Source organism: Furipterus horrens, unplaced genomic scaffold, assembly GCF_987537825.1.
Source record: "Furipterus horrens unplaced genomic scaffold, mFurHor1.1.pri manual_scaffold_2, whole genome shotgun sequence".
Taxonomy (NCBI): Eukaryota; Metazoa; Chordata; class Mammalia; order Chiroptera; family Furipteridae; genus Furipterus; species Furipterus horrens.
The window spans coordinates 21,675,464-21,693,987 of NW_028327172.1; the positions used below are offsets into that span (position 1 = coordinate 21,675,464).

An 18,524-nucleotide genomic window follows, 5' to 3' on the forward strand; every position below is an offset into this window, starting at 1 on the left:
TAGGAAGAAAAGATGAAACACACAACACAAAAATAATTATACACATAAAATTTTATAAACTATTTAAGATGACTTAATAATTACATTGCCAGGTTAGAGAATAAACTAACTCATTCAAAAAGGGCCTTCCACATTAAGGGGGGGGGGGGGTGTTAAAAGTGAAAATTCAAAAGAAAAAATGCAATAAAATAAAAGCGTGGAGGATATCTATGCAAATGAGGCATCAGAGATAAATGTTTTTCTCAATATATATATTTTTAATTACCTTTAATCTCCAACCAGAATGAGAAATATCTGTTTCTCTGCAAAAAAATCTTGTGGATTTTGTACCCACATTTAACAACTGTTCTCCTGGTAAACCTTGAGTCTGAGATATGTATCGAATCTGAAAAATAATTTACAAAACAGAAGGGTTTATTCTTTCATGAAATATATATTAACTAAACACCTATTATATATCAGACACTATGCCAGATATCAGGTCAAGAATTAAATGATATAGTCTGTGCTCTCAAGAAATTCACAGTCTAGTGGGGAACACACAAGTCAATAATTATAATGAAATATTATAAGTACCATAAAAAAATGCATACTTTATAGAAACACAGAGAAGGAATACCTAAAATAATCATAGTCACATAAAGTTCCAGAAGAGGTGATGCTCAAGTTGGGTCTTAAAGAACAAATAAGAATTTGTTAGCCCCGGAGAAGTGGGGAAAACCTACTCGATTGAGTTATGTTAAGGTTATAATATGCGTAAATATGTAAAATCAGGAGAAAATGCCCACACATTCAAAGACTGGAGACATAGAGGGTTCATTGGCAAGAGATGAAACTGAACCAGAAGGCAAAAGGATTTATCAGTAGATTAAGAAGTTTGGATTTCACTCCAGGAAGTAAGAAACCACTGGAGATATCGAGGCAGGTAATTGACAAGTTACATCTTTAACACAGTGACTAAGAATGGTGAGAGGATGAGGCCAGAGGAGAGAGATGAGGAGGCCCTGAACTGAAAGACCGAGTCGGGATAGAGAGGAAGGAGTGGATTCAAGAGAGACTTAGATTGATCAAGACGTGGTGAATGATGACTACGGGAGCACTGGAAGGAACACACCTGTGTCACTGGCCTCGCTGGGTTGGAAAGGATGAGTCAGGGGTGTGGATGAGCCCTCTCAGAATACTGACAAGTTCCAGCTGCAGGGTCTCTGAACTGGACCTCCCTCTGTTGCGAACACTTTGTATGGCTCATCTTTCACTTCCTTCAGCTCTCAGTTCAAATGTCACCTTATGCCTGAGGCCTTCCATGACCCACCAATAAATAATAAGCTCTCCGCTCCTGGTACTCCATAGCTTCCTTACTCTCTTGGTTTTTTCTTCAACATGTTTTTTACCAACGGACATTCTGTGTGATTACTTTCTATATTTTCTTACCCTGCTCTTCATTAGAATAAATGTAAGTTTCATGAAGGGAAGTACTTTGTTTTATTTACTTATATCGTCGTCGGCAACCGTCCGTCTCCAGAGACGATGGTGTAGCTTCTTCAGAGTCTATCTGCACCGCCGAGAATGGCTGTGCAGTCCGACTCGGGAGTGACATGGTATCTGTCTCCTCCCGTGTTGAATCGACATCTTGCGATGACGCTGGAGTGTCCTCTCCAGTGAAGCTGAAGCTACAGAGCCTGGGCAGGGTGATATGGAGAGTCTGCTGTTGCCCATGCAGCAGACCCCCCCTCTCTTCGCAGCTGAAGGGTCCAAGGGAAAGACGGAGTCGATACAGCTTGGGTTCAGGTGCGCCGCAGGAGTTGCCGGTGTTGACTACAACGTCAAACCGCCTTAGGGACTCCGGCTCCGGATTTTCTGTCGGGGTTTACTCCCTTAGCCTTTCCCCTGAAGAGGTATGCCGCAAGGCAGCGGAGGTTTTTTGGAGTCAGAGTTTTCCTTCTCTGATGTACCCTGACTGGAAGATCGAACCAGCGACACTTAGCTCGCAGGCCGACGCTCAATCCACTGAGCTAAACCAGCCAGGGCAATTTACTTATATATACACCTGTAATAATGTATGATACATGGTAGGCACTCAAATATCTGTTCCCCAACTTAATGACTGGACAGCACAGGGAAAAACAGGCTTAACTCCTGTAAATTGTGTTTGAGAACACAGCGTTCTTATTTTTTTCAAACTTCAAGGACTCTGCTCTATCAATTAATCCATCTTCTCCATCTTTTATTTCTTCCTCTCTCTCAGATCTTTCCCCCCTCAGTTTACAAAAATGTTTATTATCTTCTATACCCCCCCAAAACTGCCCTTAACTATTTAAAACTCTTCTCACATTCACTTCAGAGTCTTAAAATAGTAACCTCTATTTTACTTCTCAGGTCAACACACTATAATCTAAATTTTACTATGATAAGGTACTAAGATAAGTAATGGCCTATTAATAATCTACACATTTAATAGTTACATATTAATACTTATTACTGATACTATTAGCTATTACCTTTTTACTTAAAAATTCTGTTTCTTCCATTTCCACAACATCACTTTTTTTCTCGTTCTCTTCCTTATTCTTGACAGTCTTTAACTGCTTTCCTCTATTTGTTCTTTATATGACATTGTGTTCCAGAGTTTTATATGCTGTCTTTCCTTCTACAAGTTCCAATGCCCATAGTTTTCTCTCTTAATTCTGTACATAAATATTTATCTCTTGCTCTGGAGCTGTAGATTCAACTGTTTATTGAAACTCACCAACTAGCTGGCCTTTGGTACCTCAAAGAGAACATATTCTAAATGGATTTTCCCTTAAGCCTGTTAATCTTCCTGTTTTTCCCCCTTTGATGAACAGCAACCCAAACACACAAATCAGAAACCTGAAATTTATGACAAACAAGTACCTCTCCCTCATCATCCGCCCCACAACATACAAAACCCTAACAATTTTACCTTATTAGTACTTTTCACAATGGCCCCTCCTCTCCATCCCTTTTTCGGGTCTTCCTCAATTCTAAGTTACACAATTTCTTAAGTCTCCTAATCAGTGCACCTGCCTTCCTAATGACCCCATCCCCTCACCCCTAATTTACTATTCACGTGACTAACAGCCATTTTGCTAAACTGCAAATCTGACTGTCACTCACCCGGCATAAAATTACTTTACTCCCTACAGAGTGATTCCAAACTTCTAATCATGGCATACAGGTCCCCAGCTTTACCTCTTTCCTGCCATATGCATGCTCCTGTACCACACTAACTTTGCATCGGCTCGTCTCTCTGTCCTAGATTGCTCTCCAACTCCTTCCTCATGCTCCCCGGGGCATGTTCCCCCACTTCACCAATCCCATGTGACTACTATTCCTTCTTCGAGCCTCAGTTCAAGACTCCATCCTCTGTAAAGCTATGCCTAACCACCCCAAACAGAGGTGATCACTTTTTTTCTGCGCTACCATCACACCTGGAATACATCAACTTTAATGCCTCCATAACACTACAATTATTTTTTAATATGTCTGTTTTCCCTACTAGACTCTGAGCCTCCTGACAACAGTTTCTATGTTTGTATCCTCAATTTTACATGAAATTACTAAAATCTCCACCTTACAAATTAGTTTCATTTCATTAAAGTATGGTACTTTCCCCTCACCCCACATTCCCCAGGTGGCTGAGTTCCTTGCTTCATGGAAAGAGAAAATAGAAAAGTACTGAGTTCAGTGCCTAGATGTCACATCAGAGTCTCTTACATGGTAGGAAAGGTGTTCGACAATTCAACTGCAACAAACATACATTTATTATGTGTGAGATACTAAAGACATGCAGATGAATAAAATATGGTGCTCATCTTCAAAAGCATATAATTCAGTAGAAAAATAAACATTGAAGTACATACTCTGCAATTAAGCTAGGAAGTGCCATTATAAAAAAGAAAACAAAGTGCTCGAAGAGCAGAGAATAGAATATCTAAGAGATTGGTTTGGCACTGAAAACAAAACAAGACAAAAAGCATCAAGTGAACTTCTAAGTTTGTTTTCTGTCATAATGCCTGCCCAATCTTTTGAAGAGAAATTATTTCTCTTTTGAAGAGAAATTATAACCTCTAATATATGAAGGGACCCAGCTTTTCCTCCCCTGCTCCCCAGTGGGTGAAGGGTAAGAATCTGACTCAGAAGTAATTAATTCATAAATTGGCCTTGTGAACTCAAATAGAAATGATCTAAGCAAATCAGATTTACAGTATCAGGACTGAACTAGGAAATATAAATTACTTTTTTGGGATGAGCTGAAGGGTGGAGTCTGACAACCATGCTAACCTAACCAAAGTTAAGAGTGAGTAGAGCCCTGGCCAAGTAGCTCCCTTGGTTAGAGTGTCATCACAACAGGCCAAGTTCAATCTCTGGTCAAGGCACATTAAGGAAGCAAGTTGAATGCATAAATAAGCGGAACAACAAATCAGTATCTGTCTGTCTGTTTCTTTCTCTCTTCCACCCTCCCCACCTCCCTCCCTCCCTTTTCTCTCTTTCTAAAATCAATAAAATTTTTAAAAGAATAAGCAGAGAGACCTCTGGTCAAGTTGGCAGCATAGGTAAATGTGGTACTTGCTTCATCCAAATACCACATCAAAATTATAACTAAACTACAGAACAACCATCATTCAAAACCACCTGAAATCTGGCTCAATGGAAGTCCTACAACTGGGGGATTAAAGGAGAAGCCACATCGAGACTGGCAGAGACATGGAATGGACTGGCCCCACAACCATGTGTGGCGGACCTCAGCTACAGAGGTCCCTCCTGAGGAGTGAAGGGTCCCAGCCCCACAACAAACCCCCCAGACCAGGGCTGTCAGGAAAAGAAGTCCTCATAATTTCTGGCTGTAAAGACTGGCTGAGTGAAACGGAGGGCTTCTGGAGCCTCGAGCATTCCTCTTAAAGGGCTCACACACAGACATTCTCTGACTCATCTGCTCTAAGCTCGAGTGCTGGGGCAGTAGCTCAAAAGGCACCAGGGACAAAGAGGGAGAAATTGAACTGTCTGGCTTTGGGCTAGAGTTGAAAGGGCCGCTTTCTCATAGACAGAAGTGCTGACAAAGGCCATTGTTCCTTTGATGAGCCTTTCCCATCACAGAGCTGGCAGGCTGGCACCATATCTGAGTCTCCATCAACCTGGCTCACACTGTTTGCCCCACCTTGGTGATTCCCTGAGGCCCCACCCCACCCAACTTACAGGCCTACCCAAGCTGTTTCCAGTGGCTTTTCCATACAAATGACTTGTTTCGGCTGATGCCTCAAATTTTTCTAACATCTCTCAAACAGCAATTAAGGTTCAAGTACAAGAGGAAGATTTACACAGCCCAAATGGATGGGGTGCACAACCCTAGTGCCCAGCTTGGGTGATCAGGGAGGCTGTGCCATTAGAACCTACAGATCACCCTACCAAGCCTAGGGGATGTAGCAGCTCTACCTAATACATAGAAACAAACATAGGAAGGCTGCCAAAATGAGGAGACAAAGAAACAATTCCAAATAAGAGAATCAACAGTAGAGTAGATGAAGCTGAGAATTAAATCAGTATTTTGAAATATGAAGAAGGAAAAAAAAACACCCAATTGGAACAGCAAAAAGAAAAAAGAAGCCAATAAAATGAGGATAGTGTAAGGAGCCTCTGGGACAACTTCAAGCATTACCAACATTTACACCATGAAGGAGCCAGGAGAGGAGAGAACAAGAAATTGAAAACCTATTTGAAAAAAATGACAGAAAACTACCCTAACTTGGTGAAGATAATAAACATACAAGTCCAAGAAGCTCAGAGTGTCCCAGACAAGATGAACCCAAAGAGGCCCACACCAAGACACATCATAATTAAAACACAAAAGGTTAAAGACAAAGAGAGAATCTTAAAAGCAAGTGAAAAGCAGTTAGTTACCTACAAGGGAGCTCCCATGAGACTGTCAGCTGATTTCTCAACACTGGAGTGTACACCTTAAACTAACATAATAGTGTATGTCAACTGTAATTGAGAAAAATTTTAAATAATATTTTTTAAAAGAGCAGAAATTGTGAATCAGAATAAAAGCACCTAAAAAGTAGAGATGTCACACTTATGATCTAGCACCAGAGTGAAGTTCTGTCAATGCCTATTAATCTATCTAGTGTTGCCTTGAATTCAAAAGTACCTACAACTCCAGATTTCATAAAATCTAGTCATAGCATAGCTCCTCTCTTGGATTATTTTGATGGTTCACCCAGAAATAAATGAACTTGAACCACCCTGAGTAAGTCTTGTTGCAACTCAAATACCTGACAAAACAGAATCCTTTAAAGATTCCCACTACCACCCTGGAGCTGAGATAGTAAACTCAGTAAGATATGATTTGAAATTACCAAGCATAATAATTTGAATATAAATTCAGACTTTTAGCTGTTCTAGGGAAGATTCTATCTAAATTCCAACAAACACTTTGCAGGAACAATCAAAACTTATCAAGCAAATATTGTCTGTCCATCTACCCATAGAAATAGTATTTAATTTCCTATCACATTTTCTATGTTTCCCTGGTAAATGTAAGTTAAATCCAGTATAGAGACCATTAATAAAACAAAATATCTACAATCAAAATAGGAAGGAATCCAATCATAGCACCAATTCACAGGGTAGCTTTCTCTAAACACACACACTAAATATATTTGTATACAAATGAAAACAAAGTGCATGTATGAAAAAATATAATGTGCCAAATTCTCAACATGGTCTGTGCCTAGTTGTAGAATCCAAAATTCAAAGAGAAAATTGCCATGGAAAGGCTTTAAGAGATGGTAAAAGTTGATTAAAGGGCTAGAACAAAAACCCCATAATGAAGGGCATGTGCCTGGGTTGCAGACCAGGTCCCCACTTAGGGGAGTATGAGAGGGAACCAATTGATTGATTGATGTTTCTCTCTCACATCAATGTTTCTCTCCCTCCTTTCCCCTCTCTCTGAAAATAAATAAAACCTTTTTTTTTTTTAAAGGAAGATAGACATTTATCAAAGCTTATGTAGCAAATACCATATTTGAAAATGAGTATAAAGTCTAAAATTGGAACCAAAATAAGGATATTCACACCATCACTTCTATTTGTTTGCATTCATATATTTTAGAAAACAACTTTTAAAATATTGATTTGATAACTGTGCAACTATCTATGCTATATGTTCACAACTTTTTTCAATTACTGTACCCCTTTGGAATTAAAGTAATATACATTTTGATAATACTGTTGATCTGGCTCAGATTAACAGTTTAAATTCCTTTATAGAATTTAGAAAAACTAAATTTTGGGGAGGTCTTTGTCTTAAATTACCATTGTAACTTTTGACAAGCCATTTCACTTTCCTGGCCCTCGGTTCTCTCCTTTATAAATTTGGAAGGGGCAGTAACTAGAAAATCGGTAGGGTTGTTTTCAGTACTAACAGCAGTTGTCCAAGACTAGTATTGTAAAGTGCAAATCCAGAGTATAATAACAAATCAACCTGAAACTGCCACCAGGTGGTGTCCTGTTCCAGAGAAGTATACATGTCATAAACTGTAGTACCCAAAGTCAAAGGCATATTTCTAGCATTTGACTGACACCTCAGTACTTGAGCAGCAAGAATCATGGGACTTTCCAACTAAGTTGCCAACTCTTAAAACTACAGTTTAGCACCTGCATTAAAGCTAGTGGTTGGGTAAAAAGCTGAAGATAACCAGTATGCATGCGAATTTTACAGAAACTCTCTTTTAAGACACACACTGAATGAAGGAGGGTAGGCAGAGATTATAGTAAACCTGGTCTAAAAAATTTTACGGGTAGAAAGTCATTAGAAGAAGAGATTAATGTTAATGTTATAATTATATCTAAGTTAATAATTAATAATAAATGACTTAGCATCATCTCAGCAACATTTATGTCACCATATTAGCTACCTCTTATATCCCTTTTAATATAGAATGCTATGCCCTGAAAATCAGAAATAACACACATTTTATTGCTACAATTATGTCATATATGCTTTAAAATGTTCTATTTTCTGTTTTATGGCTAAAAGTTAAATAGTATATATTTTAAATAAAAATTATATTTACCCACTATAAGCCAATTACACAAAAATAAAATATAACAACTTTGTTAATTCTGACTAACATTTTCCACTAAAATGAGTTGAGTATGTATCTCTCTATAAGGGAGATGTTACAAAAACTCTTTCAAATAATAGTAAGGTAGCAATTACTCCAAAAGAGAATCTTTATATTTAAAATCAAGAAAATAGCAAACTGCACTGTCTAGTAGCTTAGAGAAGCTAACAAACACACCTGAACATTATCATGAAAAGTGTCTAAAGAGGTAATTTGCTAAGGTTCTACTGAGAATCATTTAAATAATGTTAAACTAGACTTTCAGCACCATTCAAAAACAGCTAAATATACTAGAGAGGGTTCAGGTGACTGAGGTGCTCAAGACTAAAAATGGTTGTTGGTTTATGAACAGTAGTTATATGATACCTTTTATTCCTTGGAAGAGGCTGACATTTTATCCATCATCAAAGTTTGTCACCCAAGCACAGCACTGTTATTTAAATGGACACAGTCCAGCCGTTTACATGTCTGTAGTCTAAAAATGATGCAAAGAATTCTCCCAAGAGTTTTACAAAACTGGTTTGGGGGCCTGTGGTTTGTAACTTTATTTATGAAATTTACTTAGTGTTATAAATGAGTTTTTAAAAATCAAGTACCATTTTGAGATCTTAAATTTAAAATCCACAAGATCTCAGGTTTTTCCATATTATTTTTAAAAGATTTTTTAGATGCATTGTGTACCTAAAGAAATACATTCCTATTAATTAGTCTACTCTTTCTCTTTACAACCTACCAATTCTACTAGGTTATCATGACAGTTTTGTTACCTGGTCATACTCCAAGGCTCCTGGGTAGAGCGGCCATCCAAGGAATAATTCTGCAATCACACATCCCAGTGACCACATGTCTATGGCTTCACAAAATGGCAACCCCAATATAATCTCTGGAGCTCTGAAATTTAAAAAAGAAAAAAAATCAGAATCAGAGTGGCATTCCTTTAAAAGTATCTGATTTCATATGACATGCTAAGAAAGGTTAGTAAAATGACCAAAAATCACCTTTTAATTATAGTAACTCTTCACTTTTTAGAACTCTTTGAAACCTAGCCATACTCCTGAATTAAGTTTTAAAAGGTGCTATATGTTCAACATCACTGCGATAAAATCTCTGCAATTAATCCTCATATTTCTATTAACATAACATTAAAAAAGGAAAAAAGCAGACTTGTTCTTGAGAATATAGCAGATTAGAAGTAACATACTAAAAAAAAAGCTGACAAACTACTAAATACATGCACAATGACATCAGCAGGACTGAAAACCAGACTTTGAAAGATAAGAACAAAATGAAATAAAACCCCAAAGGCTAGCTGTAGATCTAGACCTAGATAATATTTCAGAACACAATAATATTCACATCATTAGGGCCATTAGTCATCCAAGAGACAAGACTAAGTTCAACGTATTCTGCTTTAACAGGCAAAAAAAAAAAAAAAAAAAACGATGATATATCAAAAATAGTTAAAAAGCATTTCAGCACTTAAAGAGTTTTAATAATCTGGAAAATGAATTCCATTAAAGATATTACTCCCAGATAAGTTATGATGCTATTTCACATAGCTTTCCCAAGTGAATATCAAGATTCCAAGAGAGGCTCCACATACAGCTGTGTAATTCCAAAGCAAGTCACACCATCATAGTCATACCAGATTCGCGTGTGCATGAGTATATATTTTCTATTTTTAAAACAATCTCAAACTTACAGAGAATACATAAGAAGAGTATAATGAAAAAATTTTTCATGAGCCACTTGCAAATAATTTGCCAAATAACTGTGTACTTTGTATTTCCTACAAACAAGAATATTCTCCTAAAAAAGCACAAAACAAACATCAAAATCAGAAAATGAACAGATACATCACTATATCTAAGCCTCGGGCTCAAAGTTTGGCCAATTACGGTATATTAATGATGTCTTCTTTTGCAAAAGGATCCAATTCACAATTACGCATTGCATTTAGTTATCTCTTATAGTCTTTTTTAATATGAAATAGTTTCTCAAGTCTCATCTTGATTTCTATGACCTTGGCTAAGGTATTACAGACTAGTTCATTGTACAATGACCCCTCTAATGTGTATTTGTCTGACATTTCCTCATAACTATATCTGGGTTATAAAGCTTTAAGAGGAATATTACAGAACTGATGTTTTCTCATTATATGATATCAGGTAGCATACAATTTTGATTTGTTTCATTACTGATAATGTTCCCTTTGATTACTTGATTAGCATGGTGTTTACTAGATATCTCTACTATTTTGTCTTTCCCTTCCCCTTTGCAAGTCAGTATCTTTGTGGGTTTTCAATTTGAGACTATATGAATAATCCTTCCCTTATCAAACTTTCAATTTACTCATTTATTTGCCTATGTGACTATAGAGTAACAGATGCCTATTTTATTCAAAGGATTATAATCCATTATTATAATTATTTATTTTGATTCTCTAATTTTCCCAGACTTGACCAGTTGGAATTCTCTCATTGAGTTACAGGTCCTTATTTCTATTAGAATGGCACTGTTCCCAGGCTTTCTCAGGATACATGTTATATAGTTACACGAAATAAAGCTGCTAATTTAACTGAGACTGGTGACAGTCATTATCTCCTAAAGCAGTGGTTCTCAATCTTAGCTGCGCATTACAATCACTTGGTCCTAGTCACACTCTGTAACAATTAAAACAGAAACTCAGGATGGGACTTAGACATCAGTATTTCTGAAAGCTCCAGGGGTGAATCCAATACATGCCAAGGATGAGAACCAAAGCTCTAACCTCAAGTAGTTAGTCCAATGGGAAGACTATTCCGTTTCCTTCCTGCAGCACTTCTGATCAGAGTAAGTTCAGGGATAATAAACAAGTTGTTTTCTACTACAGATTTGGGATCCGCCCAGTGATTCTTCTACTCCTGGACATCCCTGCTATAACAAAGATTCTGCAGATCCTTAATCCACAAGCGTTTGTTAAAGACAAGTAAAGTGCTGTGGGGAGACACTCTGAGGCATAATAAAAGATCTTTAAAACACAGGTATAAAGGGTTTTCATTCTTTTGACAAAATACCTAAGTGTTTATACAGATGCATACACATGAATTATATTCAGATATAATCAAATGCTAAACAGTGTTGTAGAAAGAGGAAAAAAATAAGTTACACTAAGTTATTGATCTTATATTTTCACAATATAGTACAAAAGAAAACAGAGATCTTAATTGTGTTCACTACTGTATATGCAGAACCTAGCAAGGAATATGCATTCAGTAAATATCTCTCAAATAAGTCATTCCAATACAGGTTGGGTCACACAAAGGAAAGAGTCAGAGTGAAGTCTGAGTTTGAACTAGGTTTTAAAGAATAGAAGTCTAGACAGAAAGGAAGAGAAATGGGCACAAGAGTTTATAAAAAATATATTAACCTAAACTTAAAAAGTTCAAAGCAAAAGGGCAGTTTCAAAAGTATAGAGTAAAAAGGGATTCACTAGTGATATTTAAACATGCACTAATTTGAATGCTAAAGAGTTAAGACTAATGGGGCTATCACTGTGTGTGTAAAAGATTTATGATTATTTTGAAATATTTAATATTAAAACTCATGGGATTTGAAATTGGCTATTTAGAAAACTTCAACATCACATTTGGCAATAGTACCTAGAAATATACAATTTAAAGAGAATGAAATTATCTGAAATTTGGTTAACAGTAAGAAGTTTCTGTCAACTGAACAAAGAGCAATGAACTATTTCTGCCATTTGCTACCATTTAATAAATGAGCCAAGTTTCTAATTGATGGCGACATTAATGTGGAGATATCGTTTCAAAATCTTGACCAGGAATTGCATAAAGCCACTTCAAACATAAAACCTAAGATACAGAAGTTATATTCATGCCTTGACCAGTGTGGCTCAGTTGGTTGGGCATCATCCTGCAAAGCAAAAGGTCACCAGTTCGATTCCCAGTCAGGACACATGCCTGGGTGTGGGTTCAGTCCCCAGTTGGAGCAAGTATGAAAGGCAGGCTTTCGGTGTTTCTCTCTCACATCAGTGTTTCTCTCCCTCTCTTTCTCCCTCCCTTCCTCTCTAAAAAATAGATAATCTTAAAAAAATGTTCTATTCATGGAAACAAATTCAAATTCCTCATTTTAAAATATGGAAAAATTTTAACTGGCAGTTTCATGCAAATTTATTATCTTTTATTGTCTGTTTGGATCAGATGTGCAAGAAAAGTAGATGAGATGTGCAAGAAATTTCTTGGGGAAGATGCCTGTGAAGGACACAGGGGAGGAAGCAGGAGTAGGTGAAGAGAGTGCTCAGGCCCTGAGCAGTTCTGATACCTGTGAAAGAAGTGTTGGGTAGAAAGAACCTCCAACTGTAGTGCTGAAGAAAGCCTTGGCTGGCCAATGGGAAGTTTCCCCATTGAGCAAGCTCAGCCCAGCTGCACTATGTTGGTTACTGGCTGGAAGCAGCCCAAAGGAAACGTGGCCTCTGCCCGAGCACAGACACACATCTGAAGGCACAACCGCTGGAAGCTGTGCTCCTTGAAGAGTTTTCTTGAAGGGGAATCTGAACGGCACAATTCCATGGCTGCCACAACTATCTTCCCAACATCTTTCATATCTTATTTTATAATACAAATATATCATAAAGAAAGTGCAATAAATTTCTTCATCAACTCCCATCCAAATGTGTACAAATTCTCTCCAGTTTACCCTAGTATGCCATAAAATATTATCATTTTCTGTGTATTATTACATGTAAAAGGTTGGAAAGCAATACCCTGAAGTACTTATAATCTATATCTACAATTTTCAATAGGTGTGTCGCAAGAATTTTTAAAACATGCAAGACCTGACTATTTGGTCAAGGGCACTGACCTCTTTTCCCTTAGACTATCAAATAAAAAATTGACAACAGTGAAACAAAAATAGCCATCCAGTGTGAATAAATCAAAATTATACCTATTTTTTGTTGGATAGACAAAAAATATAGTATTTTGGTGTGCCGCAGAATTTTAGTTAAGTTTATGTGTGCCGTGAGACGAAAAAGGTTGAAAATCGCTGATCTAGATGAAACTCAGAGATGTCAGAGTTCTACCAGTCTTACAATAAAATAAACTCTAAAAATGAAGACTCTGCATGAAAGAATAATATATCCATCTGTCAGTAAGAAATAAAGCTTACTTTTTTCAGTTACATCTTAATTGGCTTTCAAATTCTTCCCCTGGGCTAAATATACTTTTGTATAAAGATGATCATAGCAGGAATTCTGATATGTGGACCGTCGGCAGCCGTCCGTCTCGAGAGACGATGGTGTAGCTTCTTAAGAGTCTATCTGCACCGCCGAGAATGGCTGTGCAGTACGACTCGGGAGTGACACGGTATCTGTCTCCTCCCGTGTTGAATCGACATCTTGCGATGACGCTGAAGCTACAGAGCCTGGGCAGGGTGATATGGAGGGTCTGCTGTTGCCCATGCAGCAGACCCCTCCTCTCTTCGCAGCTGAAGGGTCCAAGGGAAAGACGGAGTCAATACAGCTTGGCTTCAGGTGCGCCGCAGGAGTTGCCGGTGTTGACTACAACGTCGAACCGCCTTAGGGACTCCGGCTCCGGATTTTCTGTCGGGGTTTACTCCCTTAGCCTTTCCCCTGAAGAGGTATGCCGCAAGGCAGCGGAGGTTTTTTGGAGTCAGAGTTTTCCTTCTCTGATGTACCCTGACTGGAAGATCGAACCAGCGAAAAAGGTTGAAAATCGCTGATCTAGATGAAACTCAGAGATGTCAGAGTTCTACCAGTCTTACAATAAAATAAACTAAAAATGAAGACTCTGCATGAAAGAATAATATATCCATCTGTCAGTAAGAAATAAAGCTTACTTTTTTCAGTTACATCTTAATTGGCTTTCAAATTCTTCCCCTGGGCTAAATATACTTTTGTATAAAGATGATCATAGCAGGAATTCTGATATGTGGACCACTCTTAAAATAAATCTTCTTTGCTCCTGAAGGAAGTTCTTCTACTTCGTTTTTAATCTACCTTAAATCCTTCTGAGCACTGACAATGTGCCAGTACCAAGGACACAGCAGGGAAGAGACATCATTTGTACTTTTGCAGAACAGGCAAGGCACACATTAGACATGTTTACTGAACAGAGAGTAAAAAAAACCTGTTGTTTACCACTCTATCACAATTAGAAGGCAAGTGTCAAAACCACAAACACAATCAAAAAATTTAGGTCATACGCTAACAAAAGTAATCGTCACCTTAAATGCTATGTTTCTTTCTTTTTTTCTTTTTGCCATATGTTCTTAGTCAAATTTATCATTATTCATTAAGACCAAATCTTTTCTTCTTCTCCAGAACCTTGAAACACTGATATAAGATACAAAGCAGGTAAGCTGAAAAAAGGAATTTTTTTAAAGCGGATAACTGAACTCCCCATGGCTTACAGGACTTTTGCTAGACACCAGAAGAGAATGTTGGCAGTAGATGCTTCAAATAAGACCACAGGAAGTACTGTCAGTCAGAAAAGATGACTATTAATGGAACATTTTATTTCGTTTCATTTTTACTTACTTTTTTAAGTTGAAAATTCACCTACTGACAAAAGAAACCCAGCTTTGTTAGAAAAAAGGGTATATCAGTTCAGGAACACAGTATGTCTAGATTTAGGAACAATTATGTTCTTATAATAGAGATAGGTGCCACAAATGTCATTAAACTATGAACACATGTGATGATTTTATGGCCATCAAGAAAATGGTGATTATAATTTGGCTACTAACTTAGTTTCTCTACATCTGGAGAATATATCAGTTAGGCCAACATCAGTTATTCTTCAGCTTCTCGCAACTTGTGACAGAACAACACAGGTCCGGTCAGGTCTAGGACTTTGCTCAAATAATTTCTGAAATGAGAAAGCTGATGATTCTCTCAATAAGACTGTAAGGTGCAGTCTAGGCTTCTCTTGATGATACTCCTATACAAATATAATCTACATACTGTTACCTTTGGCAATAAGATACCAGAGAAATGAAACAGAAACTCGAAAATGGCAAACTCAATAAAAATAAAAATACTAAAATAAGGACAGTCTTCTCTGAGGTTGAGAAAGAAGCAGAAAGCATTTTTTTAGTAACAGTTTTATTAAGATATAATCCACATACCATATAATTCACCAGTTTAAAAGGTAAAATTCAATGGTTTTTAGTATGTTCACTGAACTGTGCAACCATCACCACAGTCAATTCTAGAACACTTTCATTATCCAAAAAACCCCCTCTCTATTCATTAGCAGTCACTCCTCATTTGTCACAAACTCCCCTATCCCTAGGTCACCACAAATCTACCTTCTGCCTCCTTAAATTTGCCTCTTCTGGATACTTTATACAAGGAAATCATACAATTTGTGATCTTTGTGACTTGCTTCTTTCTCCTGGCATGTTTTCAAAGTTCAACCATGTTGTAATATGTATCAGTCCTTCATTTAGTTTTATTGCTGAACAGTATTCCGTTGTATGCATATACCACATTTACTTATCCATTCACCAGGTGATGGGCATTTAGGCTATTTCCTCTCCTGGGTTATTATGAAAACTGAGAAGTTAAACAGGAGAGGCCATGTCAGCTCACCCACCTACTGAGCCAGAATATACTCCAGTGTTGAAGAAAGTCAGAGCAGAGTCTATATACCAAAAACAAGTACACATTGCCTCGGACAGAACCAGCCAGTACAGAAATAAAATGCCTTTGATGGAATACACGGTATATTCAAAAAGGAAGATGGTACTAGGGTTGAAGAAAATACTGATTTTTCTACCTTGTTCAATGAAGCAGGCTTTATGACTGAATTGATCTTATGATGGTATACTCCTTTATCAAACCTCTAGGGCACTAAAAGAAAATAATAAAAACCCTGGCCCATATACTAGCAACCCAACATATTAATAAAAGAGCATGGATCACAGGTGCAATTCCCTTTGGGTGAATTTCATAAGGACTTTATGCTAACTAGTACTAAAACGTTGCAAATTTATGCAAGTTTTGGAGTCTGGTAAGGAAGCACTGATTTCAAAAAAGGAAAACCAGTTAAATAGAGCTAGATTTGAAACACTCAAGGAGTAGATATGTAGCTCTCCCTTTAACAGCAAGTATTTACCTAACCTTAGTAGCTTCACTTTTAAAATGGGGTTTTACAACCTTACACACCCGGAAGATTATCTAAAGGACTAAGTAAGAGAGTGTGTGTACAATGTAGAACAGTACTGTGTATACACATTCCCCTAAGGCATTCAGGCTCCCACTCTCCTTAATCCACACCTCTCTTCTCAGGTCACGGCTTCTTCCCCCATCCTCATTCCTGACTGTTTTCTCTGCCTCCTACTTTACTGAGGAAAAAATAAAGAGATGGAATTTGAAAGAAATTTCTACATTTTCACTACCACATGCACTAGCTGCCTCCCATCTGAGTGTTTCTATCTGAGGCATCCATGTTCACTTAACAAAGTATACCACCAATTTCCCACGCTCTCCATAAACAGGACACTCCCACATCTGCCATCACGGAAAAAACCTCTTATGTGTGTATATACTTTCCTTCAGCCATAACCCCTTTCCCTGTTCCCTTTACACCAGTCCTTCCTGAAAGCACTGTTTGGAAAAGATGCCTCCAATTCTGCCTCTAACTTGAACTCACTCAGGTCAGCCTTTCATCACCCCATCATTCCACCAAAATAGCTCTCATCGAGGTCAGCGTCAGCCACTGCGTTGCCACATCCTCAACCTGTCTTGCAGCACTGATGCAGCTGACTGTGCTCTCCTGCTTAAACACTGTCTGTATCTGCCTTCCAGGACACAGCTCTGTAGTCCTCTTTACTTCACTGCACCCTCCTCCCCAGTTCCTCTGCAGTTCCATCTCATTTCCATAACCTTTCAATTCTGGAGTGCCCCCAGGCTCAGTCTGTGAATAGCTATCATCTCTATGCATATTCACTTTTCTTAGGTGATCTTATCCGGTCACAGTTGTAATACACAGCACCTCTGTTTATAAGACGCTCAAATGTGTATCTTCAACCCAGACCGCTTTCCTTAACTCCAGACTTATGTACCCAGCTGCCTAATCAACGCTCTTCTTAATTATCTATTAGATTCCTTAAATTGATCATGTTCAAAAGGAACTAATTCCCAATTTCCCCCAGCCTACTCCTTCCCCAGCCTTCCCCATCTCAGGAAATGACAACTTCTAGTCTCTCAGGCCCATGATTTGAAAAATTCAAATTTGACTCTTTTTTTTTTTTTTCTCTCACTTCCCACATCTATCAACAAATCCAATTAACTCTATCTTTAAAATAGATCCAGAATTTGATCACTTTGTTCCCCCTTTACTGCTTCCACCCTAGTCCAAGCCACCATCTCTTATCTGGATTACTGCAATTCCCTTTTGGAGAGTGGTTTTGCCAGTTTTTCCCCTAAAATTCATCTCCTGTTCTTTGAAATGTAAGCCATGCTGATCCACTGCAGAAATGTTGTTAGAGAAATACCAATTAAAGTGCAAATTTTCTATTAAAAAAAAACATTTATAAATATTAACCCATTTGATATTCTAACAATCCATTTACTAGATAAAGAACAGACACAAGGATAAGTCATTTGCCTAAGGGCCACAGAGCAAATATCAGGTGCAACTGGCATTCCAAGCCAGGTTTTATAGCTTCAGAATCTATACTTTTATGTACTACACCCTAAATTCCTAGCATTACTAAAACTATCAGACTTTTACTGAAAGTTCTCCCACTCCAATGCTATATAGTACTTATCATTGTGTTCTTTTTCTCTTTAAACACATCACCTTTGGTTTTCAGACTAACCAGGAAATATGAAATATAAATATACTTAGATTAAAAGAACTCTAGATGACATTTTACTATGTCATTTTCCTGATCTTTAAGCATTTACTCATCTTAACCACAAATAATCTTTCACATTAAATATACAGACATCTGCTGGATACCTCTTAGTTTAAATAAGGCTCTTATTTTGGCAGTTACTGTGTTCCTAAAGATGACTGTGTAAGATCCTTTTACGGGGCAATTAGGAAATAAGCTTAACAGTGGATGTGACCATCTACTAGTCCATGGGTCTGATTACTCATAAATATCAATTCAACAACATGCACTCAATAAATTCTAACAAATCATAACCCTACAGTTAGCAAAAGACAGCAAAGACTTAAAGTGATTATACAATGCAGGTACCAGTAAACATGTTTGTACAAGCACAGCAAATCTTAGAGAAAATACACACCCAGCTTTTATCAGCAATTATCTCTGAGTAATCAACAAAGAGGGAAAAGTATGCATTTCTACATTTGTTTCTAAAACAAATATCTCAACTATCTA

At 37.5% G+C, this 18,524-nt stretch overlaps 1 protein-coding gene across 6 annotated transcripts in view; it reads right to left on the reverse strand.

The window, feature by feature from the left end:
• HIPK3 (homeodomain interacting protein kinase 3) overlaps positions 1–18,524 on the reverse strand; it is a 91,100-nt gene that overhangs the window by 18,385 nt on the left and 54,191 nt on the right. For all 6 annotated transcript variants that reach the window (XM_090262875.1, XM_090262869.1, XM_090262871.1 and 3 more), the window contains 2 exons: positions 8,912–9,035; positions 266–385 (listed from right to left, as the gene is read on the reverse strand). In XM_090262875.1, the coding sequence (XP_090119001.1) occupies positions 266–385; positions 8,912–9,035 (244 nt within the window). The remainder of the gene's footprint in view (positions 1–265; positions 386–8,911; positions 9,036–18,524) is intronic.